Consider the following 17,344-nt stretch of genomic DNA (forward strand, 5'->3'; position numbering starts at 1 on the left):
ATTTTAGAGAGAGGGAGGAATAAAAGGAGGGAGGGAGAGAAAGAAACATTGATTTGTTGTTCCACTTATTCATGCATACATGCATTGTTTCTTGTATGCACCCTGACCAGAGATCAAACCCACAACCTGGTGTATTGAGAGGATGCTCTCCAACTGAGCTACCTGGCCAGGGTTACCTCAATTTATTCTTGAATGAAGTTACCTCCAAGGTGCCTCTGGCTCTGAAATCCATTAATACTATGAGACCCAGTCAGGACTGGAATCCGGTCTATACAGTACTTCTTCAGCTGCACTTATCAATTGGTACGACCATCTCTGAATAGATCCCACCTTCTTCCACAAAGAGGGCTGTGATGCAAACCCCTATACCGTCAAAAAATCTGCATATCACTTTTGACCCCCCCAAACTTAACTACTAATAACCTACTTTGAAGGCTTAATGATAACAAATAGTAGACATGTATGTTGTATGTTACATGTATTATATACTGTATTCTTACAGTAGAGTAAGGTAGGGAAAATGGTATTAAGAAAATCATAAGAAAAATATATTTACAGTACTGCACATATTTACTGGGGAAAAATGCATACATAAAACTGTACAGTTCAAACTTGTGTTGTTTGAGGGTCAACTTATTTTTGTATGTGAGTTTCACACAACTCTGCACAAAAGACAAAAGAAAGGCAAACTGGAAATAGGGAAATGTTCAAGGGCCAAGGGAAATCAGGGTCGACAAGATTCTCTCTCAGGCTCACAAATACAATTTTTCTGTGTGGAACACTGAATGAGGTTCTTTATAAACAGCAAATTTAAAGAGGGAATTTATTTTAGTATTTGATAGATAGCTAAGAGTTCATTGTTCTAATGGTTGCCAAGAAAAGAAACTTCCCTCTATAATCCCAAATACTAGCTAAGCGTTTTTAGTACAGTAGTCCCCCCTTATCCTCAGGGAATACATTCCAAGAACCCCAGTAGATCCCTGAAACCTCAAATCTATACAATGGAATATTATTCAGTCTTTCATGAACATAGTACTAATACATGCTACAACATGGGTGAATTTCAGAAACAGCACACTAAGTAAAAGAAGCCTGACACAAAAGGCCACATATTATGATTCTTTTTATACGAAATATCCAGAATAAGCAAATTCTTGGGGACAGAAAGCAGATTAGTGGTTGCCAGGGACTCAGAGAACTAGAGAATGGGGAGTGACCACTTACTGGCTATGGAGTTTCCTTGTGGTGTGATAAAAAATCTGGAACTTGATAGAAGTGATGGTTGTACATATACTAAATATATATGAATATATATTTGTATATATTCAGTATATCTGAATATACTAAATGCTACTTCAAAATAGTTTAAATGGTAAATGTTATATGTACTTTAACACTTGTATATAAAATATTACATGGTTCTCTAATACCCTTACGATCTGCCTTCAGCTTCCTCTCTTGCTTAACTCCTTGATTCCTCCTCCCACTCCTAACTTCTCAGTTTTTTTACACTCCAAACTGTTTCAAGCCACTGGTTTTTCTTTACACATACTGTTTCCACTGCCGGGTAAGACTTTCAAGTCTCAGCTCAAACATTCATCCAACAAATATTGACTGAAAGACTCCTGTATTCCAGGCACTATGTTAGGTACTAGGAATACAGCAATGCACAAAACAGACATAGCCTCTTTCCCTTGGAGCTTAGAGCCCAAGGAGGAGTGATGAGAGACATCAAATAAATAACTGCAAAGTGCATTATTTCACTGTAATTAGTAGCTATCTTCCAAACAGAACAGGGTACCGTAACAGTACATCATAAAATGTCCCTCTTCCAGTTGGGGGGAGAGAATTTGAGGAAAGGTTCCTTGAAGAAGAAACATTTAAACAAAGCCCCAAAGAATACAGAAGTAAGTTTGTTAGGTATAGATGGGCCATTTTTAAGAGGCCCAGAGTCCTCTAAGTAGACAAACCTTGGAGCTGGTCACCAGGACTCTTGGCATTGGAAAGAGCTAAACCTCTCAGCACCGATACAACCTTAGCTCCTACTCCCACTAGCCAAACACTAGAAACAGGTCTAAGGACCCTGGGATTTGAAAGAAAAAGGAGCAGGGAACTTCACCCCATGCTCTCAGAAATGTTCTCCAGAAAACCATTTCAGGCTCCACTTTTGTTGTTTGAGAGACTTTCCTGAACTGCTCTTAAGGCCTTCACGTTAACTCCCTTTTGAAATCCTTTCTTACTCTCCCCTTCCTTTGTGCCCCAGCATGTCTACAATACATCCCTTACTTGCCTGTCTCTCAGAATTTGTATGATAGTGTGGACCCCATGAAAGAAAATAACCACTATTGGCTCCTATTGGCTAACTGGGCTCAAATTTTAAAAAAAACAGAGCCTAACAACCATTTCTACACAAGGGCCTCTCATGCAAACTGGTCTTCACAAAGAAGCCTGCTCTGAACTGCTAGCCTGCACTGTTTTTGCCATCAGAACAGCCCTTACAAAGGAGCTCCTGGAATCTTATTTCAACCGCTAGGACTGAGGTTTTCCCCAACCAATCTGAGTTGTGTAACTGTATTTCCTCCACCAACCAGAGAGGCTCCATTCTGACCAATCACTATAGTGTCTTTCGGACCAAACTGCAAGGATTTGGAGTCCTCATTTGCATAAAGGACTAATTAGAGATCAGGAGTGGGGACTTACATCTATATAAATCAGTTTCCCTTCTGAGCAGTTTCCCTGTCCACCTAAGAATGTTTCTCCAGCTAAAGCTCAAAGACCCAAGGCTGTTTTGTACTGAATCAAGTTTCCTTCTTCACTGCACCCCAAGTCAGGGATTCCTGTGTTGAATTGGTAGTCAAGGACCATTGCTGGCAGTAGGAAAAGTTCTGAGATCTGCTTCTACCCTCCAAACCGCACACAGTGTTGCCGAGTCAGTAGGCCCTTAAAAGCTATAGAATCACTAGGTCTGCAGAACTGCAGGGAGCATGGCAGAAAATTGGGTTCCCTGGGAATGATCAGGAAGGGCTTGAATGCCAAATTAAAGGTCAGTGATTCCCAACTTCATCGGGTTTTGGAATCCCTAGGCAAGAATGAGGGAACCGCGGGAGGACCCAAGGTTTTCAAGCAAATGAGTGAAACCTCTTCACTATATTTAAAAATGCCTATCAGTCAGTCCTAAGAAAAGACAGGTGGCCACTGCAATGATCTCGGGGACACAGCGAAGACCCACAGATGAGAGAAGTCGCCTTCATCCCTATTCCCGGTGCCCACCACGATGTCCCACTCCGTGGGCCTCACCAAGTACAGCTGCTAGGAAATGCGTATCCTTACCCGCCTCATGCGACCGTTGGACAGCAGGTCAGCGATCCCCTTGGCCGCGTCGTTTTTCTCCGCCACACAGAGGACTTTCCGCACGCCTCGGAAGTCCACCTCCATGGCGGAGGCGGACAAGTTTCGTCCTCTAATCCCACGCACACTGCGGAGTACGCAGCGGACGACGGGGAAGATCATCCCGGGTATTCACGCATGCTGGGGAAGTCGAGGTGAGCGCCACCCCGACCCACTATAAGGAATTAGAGACTCCAGGAGCCGCTGCTGCCGCGGACACCGTTTCGGTCTCCTCCCATCAGCCCACCAGGCTTCAGAGTTGCAGCCACTAGCCTCTACCTCACCACCGCCGCCTGCGCGCCAAACACCGCACCGACAAGCTCCGCTTCCGCCCGTCTTCTCCCGCCACTTCCGCCAGGCGCGAGTCCACAGGGCAGAGAACTACAACTCCCATGCTGCCCCGCGCTCCTGGACCCCGTGTCCCAGCACGTTCCCGCGCCCCTACGTTTCCTCTCTTTCCAAACAGTAGTTAGTTTCACCTATTGGTTCTAGGAGGAGGCCGCTCCACAGTCCCGCCCGCATCACGCGCCTCGCCACAGTCTTTTTCTCTTTCGCTCGGAAGTCTACGTGGACGTTTCCGGGTCACAAGGTGCGGATACCGCGAGTCATGTGATACCAAGATGGCGGCGCCGATGTAGCTGGCTTTTGGTTGTGGCGTCCAAGCAGCTGGGACAGATTTTGCCTCGGGTTGTGGGGACAGCAACGCTCGGTTGGCCTCTGCGGCGGCTTGCAGCCACATGTTAGGCACCACATCAGGGCCGAGACTGTTGTTGTCACTGGTGGGTTTGCAGACGTCCCGGTGACCTCGCTGTAGGTGCCCTGCGCCGGCTGCCCTCGCCAGGGGAGGAGGAGGAGGAGAAGGGCGGCCGGCCTCCCCGGTCATCTGGACTTGCGGAGTTCATGAGGCCTGGAGAGCCCTGGGGGAGACACACCTCTGAGGGGCCGTGGGAGTTTGCGTTTGCGGAAGTGTGAGAAGCAGCCAAGTACCCTTGAAGGCGCAAAGAAGGCATAGGACTTCGCTTCCTCCTCCAGAGTCGTGGCTTCCCTGTGTTGATTACCCCGGCCTTCTTTTTTCACTTCCTCTCAATGTTCTCTCCGTATATCTGGAAATAATGATCAGCGCCCCTGACGTGGTGGCCTTCACCAAAAAGGATGAGTACGAGGAGGAGCCTTACAATGAGCCGGCTCTGCCTGAAGAGTACTCAGTGCCGCTCTTCCCCTTCGCAAGCCAAGGAGCTAACCCATGGTCTAAACTGTCCGGAGCCAAGTTCTCTCGTGACTTCATCCTTATTTCCGAGTTCTCAGAGCAGGTGGGACCCCAACCCTTGCTGACCATCCCCAATGACACCAAAGTTTTCGGTACTTTTGATCTCAATTACTTTTCTTTGCGGATCATGTCTGTGGATTACCAGGCTTCCTTCGTGGGCCATCCCCCTGGTTCTGCCTATCCTAAGCTGAACTTTGTGGAGGATTCCAAAGTGGTACTGGGAGACTCCAAAGAGGGAGCCTTTGCTTATGTGCACCACCTTACCCTATACGATCTGGAGGCCCGTGGCTTTGTGAGGCCCTTTTGCATGGCTTATATCTCAGCAGACCAGCACAAAATCATGCAGCAGTTCCAGGAGCTTTCAGCTGAATTTTCCAAAGCTTCCGAGTACTTGAAGACAGGCAACAGGAAGGCCTTCGCTGTGGAACTTGAAAAAAAACTGAAAGACTTGGATTACACCAGGACCGTGCTGCACACTGAAACGGAGATCCAAAAGAAAGCCAATGACAAAGGCTTTTACTCATCTCAAGCAATCGAGAAAGCCAATGAATTGGCTAGTGTAGAGAAGTCTATCATCGAACATCAAGATCTGCTGAAGCAGATCCGATCATACCCTCACCGGAAGTTGAAGGGGTCTGATGTGTGTTCTGGGGAGATGGAGCATACTCAGGATCAGCCTGACCAGGCAGCCACTACATCTAACCCTGATGAGTGTGCTGACACAGACCTTTACACCTGCAGACCTGCTTATACCCCAAAACTCATCAAAGCAAAGTCCACCAAGTGCTTTGACAAGAAATTGAAGACCTTGGAAGAGCTCTGTGACACTGAATATTTCACCAAGACTCTGGCACAGCTCAGCCACATTGAGCACATCTTCAGAGGAGACCTGTGTTATCTCCTGACTAGCCAGATTGACAGAACACTACTAAAGCAACAGAGCATAACGAACTTCCTCTTTGAAGACTTTGTGGATGTCTATGACAGGGTGGTAGACACACAAGAAAGCATACCCTCTAAGCCCACTCAAGACAGGCCGCCTTCCAGAACTCTACAAGAATGCCCAGTTCCTCAAGTGTTAATTAGTGTTGGCTCTTACAAGTCTAGTGTGGAGTCTGTGCTGATCAAGATGGAGCAGGAACTTGGAGATGAGGACTACAAGGAAGTGGAGACGACACAGTTGAACAGTTTTGACCCCCAGGAAAACTTGGACTACCTGGATATGGATATGAAAGGCAGTATCAGCAGTGGTGAAAGCATTGAGGTTCTAGGCACAGAAAAGTCTACCTCTGTGCTGTTTAAGTCTGACAGCCAGGCTAACCTCATGGTGCCACTGAGCCCACAGGTGATCCGGAGCAAAGCAGTCAGCCACAGAACCATCAGTGAGGACAGCATTGAAGTCCTCAGCACCTGCCCCTCTGAGGCCCTCATCCCTGATGAGTTTAAGGCCAGCTACCCAAGTGCTATTAATGAAGAAGAATCATATGCAGATGATAGTGAGGGAGCCATCCACTTCCGGGCAAACAGCCCAGCCGAGCTGGGTGAGCCAGAGGAGGGCAGCTTAGAAAACACCTCATCACAAGCAGACTCCTGCTGCATTGGGAAGGAGAGTGATAGTCTGCTGGTGCCACTCTCTACTCCAGCCCACATACTCTCTGACGAGGATGGAGTAGTGAGCATCCCCCCACAGCGCTACAGGCAGAAGGACCAGGGGTTCCATGTGGACTTTGCAGTGGAAAATGCCAGCCCTTCTTCCCGAGACAACAGTTCTGAAGGCTTCCCTGCTTATGAGCTGGACCCAAGCCACCTGCTGGCTAGCCGGGACATCAGTAAGACCAGCCTGGACAACTGTTCAGACACCACCAGCTATGTGAGCAGTGTAGCCTCCACCAGCTTGGACAGGACTCCCTCTACTCATCTCACTGGCCCCTCTTCTGAGAGGCATAAAAAGAGGGCTGGCCAGAATGCCTTAAAATTCATCCGCCAGTACCCCTTTGCCCACCCAGCCATCTACTCCCTACTCAGTGGGAGGACGCTTGTGGTCCTGGGGAGGACGAGGCCATAGTCAGAAGCTTGTGACAGCATTGTCCATCTTCGTGCCCAACTACAGCCGCTATGCCAAACCTGTGAAGCACTGGGTCTCCTCCCCTTTGCACATTACGGATTTTCAGAAGTGGAAGCTAATTGGCCTGCAGAGGTAATTGGTTACAGGTAGTGGGGAAGGGCCTTGTTCATTTAGAGATGAGGCTTCAGATGTACATCCCTCTGGGTGAAGTTAAAAGTTTGGGTGGTAGACCCAAAATCAGGAGGCTTGGCTTCCAGACCGGGCCCAGCACCAACTCACTGTTACTCTTACCAATTCTCTGGCCCTGTGTTTCCTTATCTGTCAGTCACATGAGGGGATTGTAGCTCCCAAGTGGTTGCTGATTCTGGTCTGTACCCCGCTGTGCCAGAATTATGGGAGAATTTTAAAAATTATGATCCCTGGGCCCCACTACCAAGATTCTTATTCAGCTGGTCTGGGGTAAGGTGTACAGCAAGGTTTGGGAAAAGACTGGACTTGTAGATCTCAGGTTCTTGCTAGTTCTCAAATTCACACTATGGTGTAGACGACTGATGAGATCTACTTCTGAGAAAGGGCTGTGGTAATAGAAGAGGGCAGCCATCACTGATGAGAGGGACATCCACAGGCCTCCACTGTCCTGTTTGCCTTTGAAGGCTGTCTTATAAGGAAAGGCAAAAGCCAGCTCCTTCTCCCTCTCTTTGAATGCTTTCTGTGTCATTTCCCTGTGGTCCTTACTTGTGCTGTAATAGATTCTTTATATTTTTCCAAAACTGCTTGACAAGTTGTCTGGGTCAAGGGACTCTCCTTCAGTGTATGCACTATGTTCAGTTTCCTCAGTCCCTTCTCTGCACCCCACTTTGCACATCTGCAAAGCAAAGGTTTTGAGCTAGGTGATCATGGAGGTCCCTGATGACATAGCCTGTGCTTCCCATACCACATAGGAAGGGCAAAAGGAATTTCTCCCACACTACAGTCAACCCCTGTTTATTCTAATTTTCTGACTTCCCATTTATATGGGTCCCTAGTATCAGTGAGGTCACCACCCTGAGTCTCCTTGAGTTCACCTTTTGTATGGAAGTCACCCAGACTTACTACCCCTTGCTGCATTAGGGTTGTGGTGGGATTCAAACAAGTATCACTTCCATATCATGATTTGATTCATTTGTTGAGAATCTACAGGGTATGCTGGTGGGTGCTGGGGTACCTTCTGGAGGTACTTGAGCAAAGCCACTGCTCTGGAGGAATTTGTAGTTTAGGGGAAGGGGCAGACAGGTGACCAGAGGCTTACCATACAGGAAAATGAGTGTTCTAACAGCAGGTGCTTTGTGTGCTCTAAGGAAAGAGAGTAATTTAGTGACAGGTAGAAAGGAGGAAGGGAGAAGGCTTTGGGTCTTTGGCTTGAATGGCCTGGAGGGTGGGGTTGCCCTTGTGGGGGAAGAGTGATAACATGGGGAGCGTGGCATGATGTACCTGAGACACCTGGACAAACTCATTCCTTGGGCACCCTGGGAAACCATTAAGTCCTTGCTTAAAGATGCAGAATCTGAGGCTTAGTAGGTTAGCTGACTGCACTGATTGCCATTGCAGCTTTTGTCTTTCCTCCCATAGTCCCGACCCTCAGCTGATGGCACCTCTGTGCTCTTGGGATTAACCATTCTCTCACAGGAAGGGAAGGGCTTTTCAGGGATTGTGTTTTGCTTGTTCTTGGTAGAATGATGGGTGGGCATCATGCGAGCACACACGCACACACATGCATCTTCTAATCTCCGACTCAATCCCCTCATCCCAATCCTTGAACTTTGACTTTTTTACTTCAAAAGTGGAAAATCTAAAACATACATCAATCTATTGATATCAGCTGGCTTATTGAGGACCAGGCTCGCACAGTCTTGCCCTTTCCAGAGGCTTTCCATAAATTTCCTCCTTAGAATGTGCCAGAATGGCCACAGAGGTTCATTTCTTACATCAGCTCCACTCTGCTGGATACCTGACTGAAGTGCTCTGTTGAGAAATATTCTGAGGCCTAGGTTGGGCTGCATTGGAAATCTTGCTGTCTCAATTAATGATGTCTCTGTGGGTGCAGGAGGGGGTAGCTGGCGGTATATTTGGCACCCTGGAATGGAGAAGGATTTATGAGGTGGTCTGAGTCCTGTGACGCCCCTTCCCTACCACTGTTCATCCAAAGTGGGCACCTGGACAAGTCACTCCTTCACTCAAGGCTTTGTTTCCTTCAGAGAAAATAAGAGGGTTGGGTCACTTAATGATCATTTGCCAAGTACTTACTGAGGGCTATATGCCAGCTGTTGGGCCCACTGCCAGAATTATAAGGTGAACCAGCAGCTGTGGTACATCCCAGCACAGAGCGAGCACAGCCTTCTCAGTCAACCCTCTCTTCAGCCCCATCTCTGTCACCGCTGTCAGCCTGACCTCCCTGAGGCTGTTTCCATCTGCAGAGGTTGCTGACAAGGCTTGCCTTGTGACTGCAGAGGTTAGAAGCCCCATCACATCTGATCTGTGCCTGAGCAGTATGAGCCTTGCTCTATATCCTACCAGGGCCCAGACAGACTGAGGAAGGCAGGCCAGGGCAGCAAGAGCTGAGTGTGGCCTGTACCACCAGACTTCAGAGCCTTGAAGCAGCCCTCTGCAAAAGTGAGAGTCCTGTCAGAGTGACAGTTGAGATCTTTCCAAGAATCCCAAGTGGAGAAGTGATCATTTCTCCTGTGAAGCTTTCCTGCTTGAACCTCCCGAGTGTGCCCATGTGCTGGGAATTGGGAGCATCTGCCTGCAGGGCATTTTGGAATAGTAGATGGGGGTTGGAGGCCTTGTTCCCTAGGGGACCTGTCACTAGAGGGTCAGCTGAGGGGCTAGAAGTGGAGTGAGGACTGGATTTGCTATGAACCACTTGAAAAAATTCTGTGAATTGAACAGTAGACAGGATGTGAAAGTACCATGAGATGAAAATCCATGGAGTTGTGGTCCATGGCTGTTAGAGGGAGGCAGTGGGTGTGCTGAGTTCAGGTCCTCATGTTAACCCTACTAGCTATGTGAATTTGGATCAGTTATCTCTTCATTTACTCAGCAAAACTTGTTGAACCCTGTCTGTGACTGGAGCTTACAGTAGTCCCCATGTGGAGCTGGAGGCAGGCACAGTTAGGCTGTGTGTGCAGCCCTCATGCTGTGCCTGGCAGCCCTCAAAAGTGCTGGAGTTGTGGATGGATGATGAGTCACCCCACAGGCAGACCCAGAATTGAGACAGAGGCAGACCGAGGCCCATCTGAGGATCAGCATGGAGAGTATGGTTATAAGAGTTGTCTTTGTGTGGTCATGAGCTTCCTATCTATAGGGTGCTTAGTAAGTGGGTTGGTCCGGTGTGCCGAGTTAATCTGGAATCAGAATTTTGTGGTTTAGGAGATTCTCTTCCCACCCAGGTGCTTTGTCTCCAGCTAAAACCAGCTCAGACAATGAACTCTTTAGTACTCCCACCCTAGAACTGCCAGTCTTACTGGTGGTTTGATTTTTTTTTTCCTATTGAAGTAGGGCCTCACTGTGCACAGAATGAGTACAAGAGATAGATCAGTCTCCCCATTATTTTAAGCCCAAACCAGGGATTATTGCGTACTAAACAGCAATAACAAGCCCTGCGCTGTTTGAAAAACAGCACAGTTCTGGTGAGAAACAGTGTTAGGGTGGGTCAGAGGCCCTGGGTTGAGTCCTGGTTCAGCCACTTTCAAGCTGGGTGACCTTGGACAAGCGATGGCCACTCTTTGGGCCTCAGTGTCCTCCTCTATACAGAGTTTGCCTTCCTGGCTTTGGGACAGACTGTGATGAATCTAAACAGGTGTGAGAATTGAAGTGTGAGGCTCTCAGACACCTGTGTTGTATAACTTAGGGACAGGCCTGGGACTCGCTTCTTCCCTTGTGGTCTGGCCTCCTGATGAGGAGCTTTGAGGGAAATAGAAATGTTAGAAGGAGCAGCATCTTCTCAAAGAAATGGTGCTGCCATAGGTGGGAGTGGGTGGGGTGTTGGAGCTTTCCCAGCAGAGGCTGGGCCTGAGGCCAGGATGTTCCATCAGGACAGGTGACTGGGATGGAGAAGCAGGAAGATGAGGTGAGGCATGGCTGTGTAGCTGTGGCAGAGCCTTGGTGGGCTGGATGTGCCAAGCCTGAGGAGGAGTTTGGCTCATGGCCTGGCCCCGTTGGGCCATTATATCAGGAGTGGACTGAGTATACTGGGGATATGTGGGAAAAGGCCTGCCTTCCTGAGAAGCCAGTGAGCTGCCTACAAGCCTGATTGCCCATCGCCTGTGGGATGCGGGCCACAGCCCATTGCTCTCTTTATGGTTCTCAGAATGCATGGCTCATTTGGCTGTCTGCTTTGCCATCTCTTTGACCTTGCTCACACTGTAGTTCAGTTGCCTTCCCCAGTTCTAAGGCCACTCCTCCAGGACCTTCCCACCCTAACCCTCTCCTGTGAAGAGGTAGACCACATCTCCATTCACTCAGTGTACCCAGCTTTTCTTCCCAACCAAACCAGGCTCATTTATTGCCTGCTAAGCCCTTGGGTCACTACTGGGAACATAGTAGATGTCCAGTAGATGTGTTAATTGTACAAGATAACAACATTCAAGAAGGAAAAAATATGAGATTACTCTGGTCCCAAGTGACTGTCAGTCCGTTGCACATACCATTTCAGGTCTAACACAAGCCCCAAATAGAGTATGTCAGTCTGAAGTTTCTGGTTCTGCAGGGTAATCCCAGTTCCTCTGGGAATACTGATGTAGGGAAGAGATTCAAGGAGCTGCTAACTAAGATTGACCACTCTGACCTTTCCTCACAGGGCAGACCCTGACTGCCTACCCCTGGTGTACAGGACAGTGAGGACAGGAGGGCAAATCAGGGACAGTACTGGGTCTGCAGAAACTCTTGTCCAGTAGGTGAGACAAGAAGACAGACAGCTGTCACCACCCTGGTGATGCTGAGGGCCACACATTTCTCCTATGCACAATTCGTTGTGTCTCTACAGTGACCCCATTAGGTAGGAACTATTATCTCTGTCTTACAGAGAAGTCTCAGAAAGGTTAAGGAGCTTGACCAAGTCATAGCAGGAAAGCAGAAGAGGTGATGAGGGAAGGCTGGAGAAAGTTTAAGTGGGCATAAGTCATGTGCAAAAGGGAGGGAAGGCAGAGCAAATAGGCCCATGATTTTGAGGCCCCACTGAAAGTTTGGCATGGTTATAAGGGAGAGTCATTGGGGAAGTAACAGATGAAGTCTCAGGTCAGCAGGAAGCAGGTTGTATAGGGCTTTGTGGGCCATGCCAAGGCACTTGAACTTGGTCATGAGGGTGGTAAGGACCCTTTGAAGATCATGATGATCACATTTACCTTCCAGAAAGAGCCAGAGTGTTGGCTGGGTGGGAGCTGGCCTAGAGACAGGAAGCCCCACACCCAAGCATTTGCCTTCATCTTCCTGGCCCTTGTCCTTCCTCCTGACCTTGGCCTGTGTGTTTCAGAGTGGCATCCCCGGCCAGTGCCAGCACCCTCCATGTTCTGAGCCGCTACAGCCGCTACACGAGCATTCTGGACCTGGACAACAAAACCCTGCGCTGCCCCCTTTACAGAGGCACCCTTGTGCCCCGGCTGGCAGACCACCGCACTCAAATCAAGAGGGGCAGCACCTACTACCTGCATGTCCAGAGCATGCTCACCCAGCTCTGCTCCAAGGCCTTCCTCTACACCTTCTGCCATCACCTGCACCTGCCTGCCCACAACAAGGAGATAGAGGAGTTGGTTGCCAGCCGGCAGGCAAGCTTTTTGAAGCTGAATCTGGGTCTAGTGAATGAAGATGTCAAGGTGGTCAAGTACCTGGCTGAGCTGCTGAAACTGTACTATATGCAGGAGTCTCCTGGCATCAGCCATCCCGTGCTTAGGTTTGACTATGTCCCCAGTTTTTTGCACAAAATCTGAGGTCAGTCCCAGCCACTGTGACCAAGACCTGTGACTCAGGGCACAGGGAAGGGAAAGGTTGGCATGACCAAGCTTTTTAGATTTATGGTGTCATAGGTGGGAAGGAAACCAAGGTGGCAGCTGTGGTTCCCAGGAGGCTCCAGGGAACCTGCCAGTTGGACTTGGAAAGAGGGAGAGCTTGGCTTTCTCTGAAGGTGTCTGGAAGGATAGTAACAGCTCTTATCTCCTTGTTAAGGAGTGACCCTGGGACTGAGGACTGGTAGGCAGGGCAGAGGAAAGCCTCAGTGGGGTGGGATGAAAGGAAGGAAGATGAAGCCCTGGTGGGAGGAAAATGGTGGCCACATTCATCTCTGCTTAACACTTGGCTAGCAAAATCAAGTGAAGCAGCCTGTTTCACTGGAATGATTTGGTGGAAAAGAGGATAACGGAACATCCATTGCCTCATTCAGACTGAAGCTGACTGGTGTCCTGGAGCCCATCAGGCCAGGAGAGGCCCAGGATGAATGAGGAGAAGGGAGAGAGCTCTGCCCCAGCTGTGCAGTGGGAAGTATACACCCTCCAGGCCCCAGTGCTGCAGCAGGGGTGAGCAGCACCCTGTCCCGACCCTCACTCCCTCACCTTGGAAACTGTTCCTGCAGCTGAGCAGGAGAGATCATCATAGTTACTAGTTGTCAGTGAGCACTGCTTTTGGATGCAGAGAGCCCAGGAGACAGGCAGGGCCAAGGTGCCACGTGTACCACTGTGCAAGTGATGAAGAACCAGCAGGTCCACTTCTTTTGGCCAGAGTGAGTTAGTGCTGTCCACTCACCCAAAGCAAATCTTTGCAACCACTTCACTACCTCTTGCGGGTCTCACGGGCACAGTGACAGCAGACTTGTGTTCAGCTGGTTGGCATGGGTGGGCAGTCCGGGTGGTAATAACTCATGGCGGGGATTTCCTCCAGGAATGAGGAAAGCTTTCTTGTGTGGCTGTCTTCATGGATCTGCTTGAGGAGGTCGCACAGGCCTGGAGTACAGGCACCTCACGGCAGCTCACCTGTCCCCACAGAGTCCCCCCACGTATGCTCACTTCACTGCAGCTCACTTCCATCATCATGAGACTCTCCGCACCTTCTCAGGAGATGCTCCCACGTCTCTCCACCATGACCTCCCTGAGCTTCTTACACAATGGCCACTGATATGTAGATTGGAGTGTTTATTGCAACCCAGAAAATTTTATGCCTTTTTTAAAGCAGTTTTCCCCTAAGTAGGGAGAACTCTTGATATTACTGCTTTTTAATTTGTCCCCAGAAAGTTGTGATAAAACAGACTTGAGCCAGCGACAGGTGGTGCTCCTGAGCACACATGTGCATATCTACTAGGGTCGTGCTCTGTGTGGCTGGGGCCCCGCTGTTGAGACCTAGTCTACCTGTCAGCTTTGTAGAACACCATTAAAGTCAGAGACCCCTGGTGACTAAGGAGGGTTTACCTCACATCACTCCTTTGGTCCGTTCTCTGCAGAATGATAGGACCTGTTGGCTCCCACCCATCAAGTGCTGGTCAGGGTCCCAATCCTGTCATGGCAGGGATTTCCTCCAGGAAGGTGGTAGGCCTTGTGTGGCTTTCTTTGTGGACATGTGTTTTTTGCCTCTGAGGCTATGACTGAGAACCTTCTATGGCAAATGGTGCTGCTCACATCTCATTGGTTTCCCTTGTACCTCTGTCCATTGCACATTCTCACACAGACAACTCTCCTAGAATGTCTTGGCAGCTTTGAGATGTGAAGTGCAGTGACCTGTGGAGAAGGCTGTGTGGGAAGCCTGTTTCTCTCCATGAGCCCCTCCCTCATGTTCCAAGATGCTACTTTATTTTCTAACTGTGTGGCTAATTGCTGCCTACTTAGGCCTCCAGGGACATGATTTGTGACATTTTATGTCCAAGGGAAGAAAGTTCTGTGGAGCCCCAATGACAAGATGAAAAGTGGTCATTGGCACCACCCTTGCTGTTCCTGTGTTTCACACTGATGTGGACTCTGCAGTTAACACTTTTCACTGGGGAAACATACTGGCAGGTCAGCCAGACCCGGCCTTCTAGAAGTGAAGGCTACACACTGCCGCAGATGTCTGCTTTGGATACTGTTTGCTCAGAAGCTGTACTCCAGGGGCCTGAGGACTCTTAAGGCAAGACCAGTCTGGTGTAAAGAGAACAGATTGTCTGCAGGGCCAGCCACAGAGAAAGCAAACTGAAAGCATCTCGCTGGAGTTGTTTTTCTTTTTTTGAACATACAGATACTTGATTGCTCACCTTTCACACAAAGCACACCTGCAGCCATTTTCCTTCAGAGTTGTTTCTTCATGAAGAAGGCAGTTTGGCTTCACTGACTACTGGGTGAATTCCAGGATTAAATTTTGATTAAAATCTAACTTTTCAGCGTGGCAGTTTCAAAGGATTGCCTGATGCCAAGTATGTTTCTTCTCAAAGTGGCACCTGGACTGAGCCAGTTTTGGCTGAGGCAGCTGAGCCTGTGAAGCTGACCCTTCTTAACCCCTACTCCCCCCACTGTGGAGAACTAGGACCTACTAGAAGTCTCAGGTGCATCTGTAAATTTTGATGGTGGGGAGCCCTATGTAATGGGGCTACTCTTCAAGAATTTTCATTTGAAGTTTTCCTCTAGTAATAGATTAGTAAGTGTTAATAAAACATTAAAAAACACTTCCCAGAAAGTAAAGGATATCAGTGCCCCTTATTTCTTCAGTCCTATGATGGCCCAGGCACCGAAACTTTGAGGTTTCTTTACTTCCAATTACTGGCCTACCTTCTTTTTTTGAACCAATCCATGTTGACAGAAGCCAACAAGGCTGGCAGTTCTGCAGTAGTGATTCCAGGGCTCCACTTCAGAGAGCAGCTGAAGGCTCTCACAATATCTGTGGTGCTGAGATGCCCAGCCTGAGTGGCTGCCTCACACCTGTCTCTCCAGCAACCTTGCTCCTTTAGTGGAGTCTTCAGACTTTAGAAATTGTAGCTTTTCCATAATTGACTGTGATAGCTGAAGTTAACACATGCTGTACCAGAATCTGGAAATGGGCCATGATAGCTCACCTGTCATTTCCAACCAGCTTTTAACTTTTATTTCAGATTAGTACAAAGTATAATAGATTCCAACCCCAAATAAATAACATTTCAAATCTGAGAAAGGCCCATAGATTCTACCCTAAATGCCAGGCCTGTTTGTTTCCGTGATGCATCTGTTGGCCAAGAGCAGTGGAGGATCTTGCATGTTCACTGACCACTCACTTCTGCCAGATAACATGCCCTGCCTCCCTGGGCCTTTTGCTGGTGACGTGTTGTCTTTGCACAGGTGGTAGCACTCAACTGGTGGGGGGCCCATGGTAGGTGTGGATGGCCTTTATAGGCACTGACGCCCCTCCCCCTGCCAGGCCAGCAATCAGATGTTACCTCCCATTTCCCTGGAGAGCACCTAAGAAAGTGATTTTAGTTCATGCTTTCGATCAAACCACCCAGCTGCCTAGCTTTTCTCTAATACTGTGTTAGTGAAAAAACTGGAATCTTATAAGTGATAATGGTGGTAACGGACTGCAAAAAGGAAAAAGCATCAAGTTGTTACTGGCTAGAAGCAGAAACTGTCTCGACTGGTAAGGTTGGAGCCCACCAAGTTTTCTGGAGCCCTTTCTCTGTTGGGCACTGACCTAATGTGGCCTTATCTCCTGAGGTTTAGTTATGCACATGGAAAGGAGGAAGCAGGAGGGATGGAATGAGCACTTTGCAGTGAACTAGGCTGCTGGCATGGGACCCTGGCTCCTTGGGAATGAGTGTTCAGCTCCAACATGGAGGCTACACAGGGTCTTAGAATGCCCTTTTGTCTTCATCTGGGGAGTCAAACCCTTGAAAGGATTTTTTTTAACAGCATAACAGCTCCCAGATTGAGGCATAGATGTGGGCACTGGTGTGTCGTCACCCACACCCAGAGAGACTAGCAGCTGTCCCCACTGGGTTGGGGTAAGTGCCAATATAGAGGACCCTAGGCCACAGGTGCCTTCCAGGCGGACCACAGGGCTCCACCCACTGACTGCCCAATGCTGGCTGGCTACACAAGTCGGGCTGGAGAGAAATGCCACCTTTAAGGTTGCAGTGAAAAGCATAGTCTGTAAGGAAATCTTGTTATTTTTTTGAAAAGTATTTTATTACTGCATGTTTGTCCATATTTGTGAATATGAACCTGAGCTCACCACATGAGCTGCGGTTGTCACAGTGACGAGGGTGAGAGTATAACAGGCGTGTGTGACAGCAGCTTGTAGGTATGGCTGCACCAGAGTAAATGCCAAACAAATTGTATGAGAAGTGTACTTTTTAAGAAATTAATTTATTTGAGTTATTTTTGAAATATAAAAATTGGTTGTATTTTTTAAAGCTATAATTCTTGTAGACATTCTGTGGTTAAAAATCTGTGCTTATTAAAAATGGTCATTTATGTTTTGCACTTCAGCTTTATGAAAAATAAAATTTCTTTGGGAAGGTGACATTTGGCTTCCTGATTACAGAAGGGAGTTCTCTCAACAAGGCAGGGGAGCTTGTGGCTGACTCTGACAGCGAGAGAGGATCAGGTGCCCCAGGCCCTCCAGCCTGCCCTGGGGGGATGGTGAAGACCATTTCTGCAGCATACTGA

At 48.5% G+C, this 17,344-nt stretch overlaps 2 protein-coding genes across 2 annotated transcripts in view; one reads left to right on the forward strand and one right to left on the reverse strand.

The window, feature by feature from the left end:
- TOP3A (DNA topoisomerase III alpha) overlaps positions 1 to 3,723 on the reverse strand; it is a 33,543-nt gene extending 29,820 nt beyond the window's left edge. Inside the window, exon 1 of the mRNA XM_028534290.2 lies at positions 3,331 to 3,723. Within this exon, the coding sequence (XP_028390091.1) occupies positions 3,331 to 3,510 (180 nt within the window). The 5' untranslated portion in view covers positions 3,511 to 3,723. The remainder of the gene's footprint in view (positions 1 to 3,330) is intronic.
- Positions 3,724 to 3,918: 195 nt separating this feature from the next.
- SMCR8 (SMCR8-C9orf72 complex subunit) lies at positions 3,919 to 17,198 on the forward strand. Its single transcript, XM_028534217.2, is given in 3 exon segments — positions 3,919 to 6,715; positions 6,717 to 6,851; positions 12,229 to 17,198. Coding segments are annotated over 3 exon segments (2,805 nt in total). The 5' UTR covers positions 3,919 to 4,499; the 3' UTR covers positions 12,683 to 17,198.
- Positions 17,199 to 17,344: the final 146 nt, after the last annotated feature.

The sequence above is a fragment of the Phyllostomus discolor genome, chromosome 8 (assembly GCF_004126475.2).
Source record: "Phyllostomus discolor isolate MPI-MPIP mPhyDis1 chromosome 8, mPhyDis1.pri.v3, whole genome shotgun sequence".
NCBI classification, from domain to species: Eukaryota; Metazoa; Chordata; class Mammalia; order Chiroptera; family Phyllostomidae; genus Phyllostomus; species Phyllostomus discolor.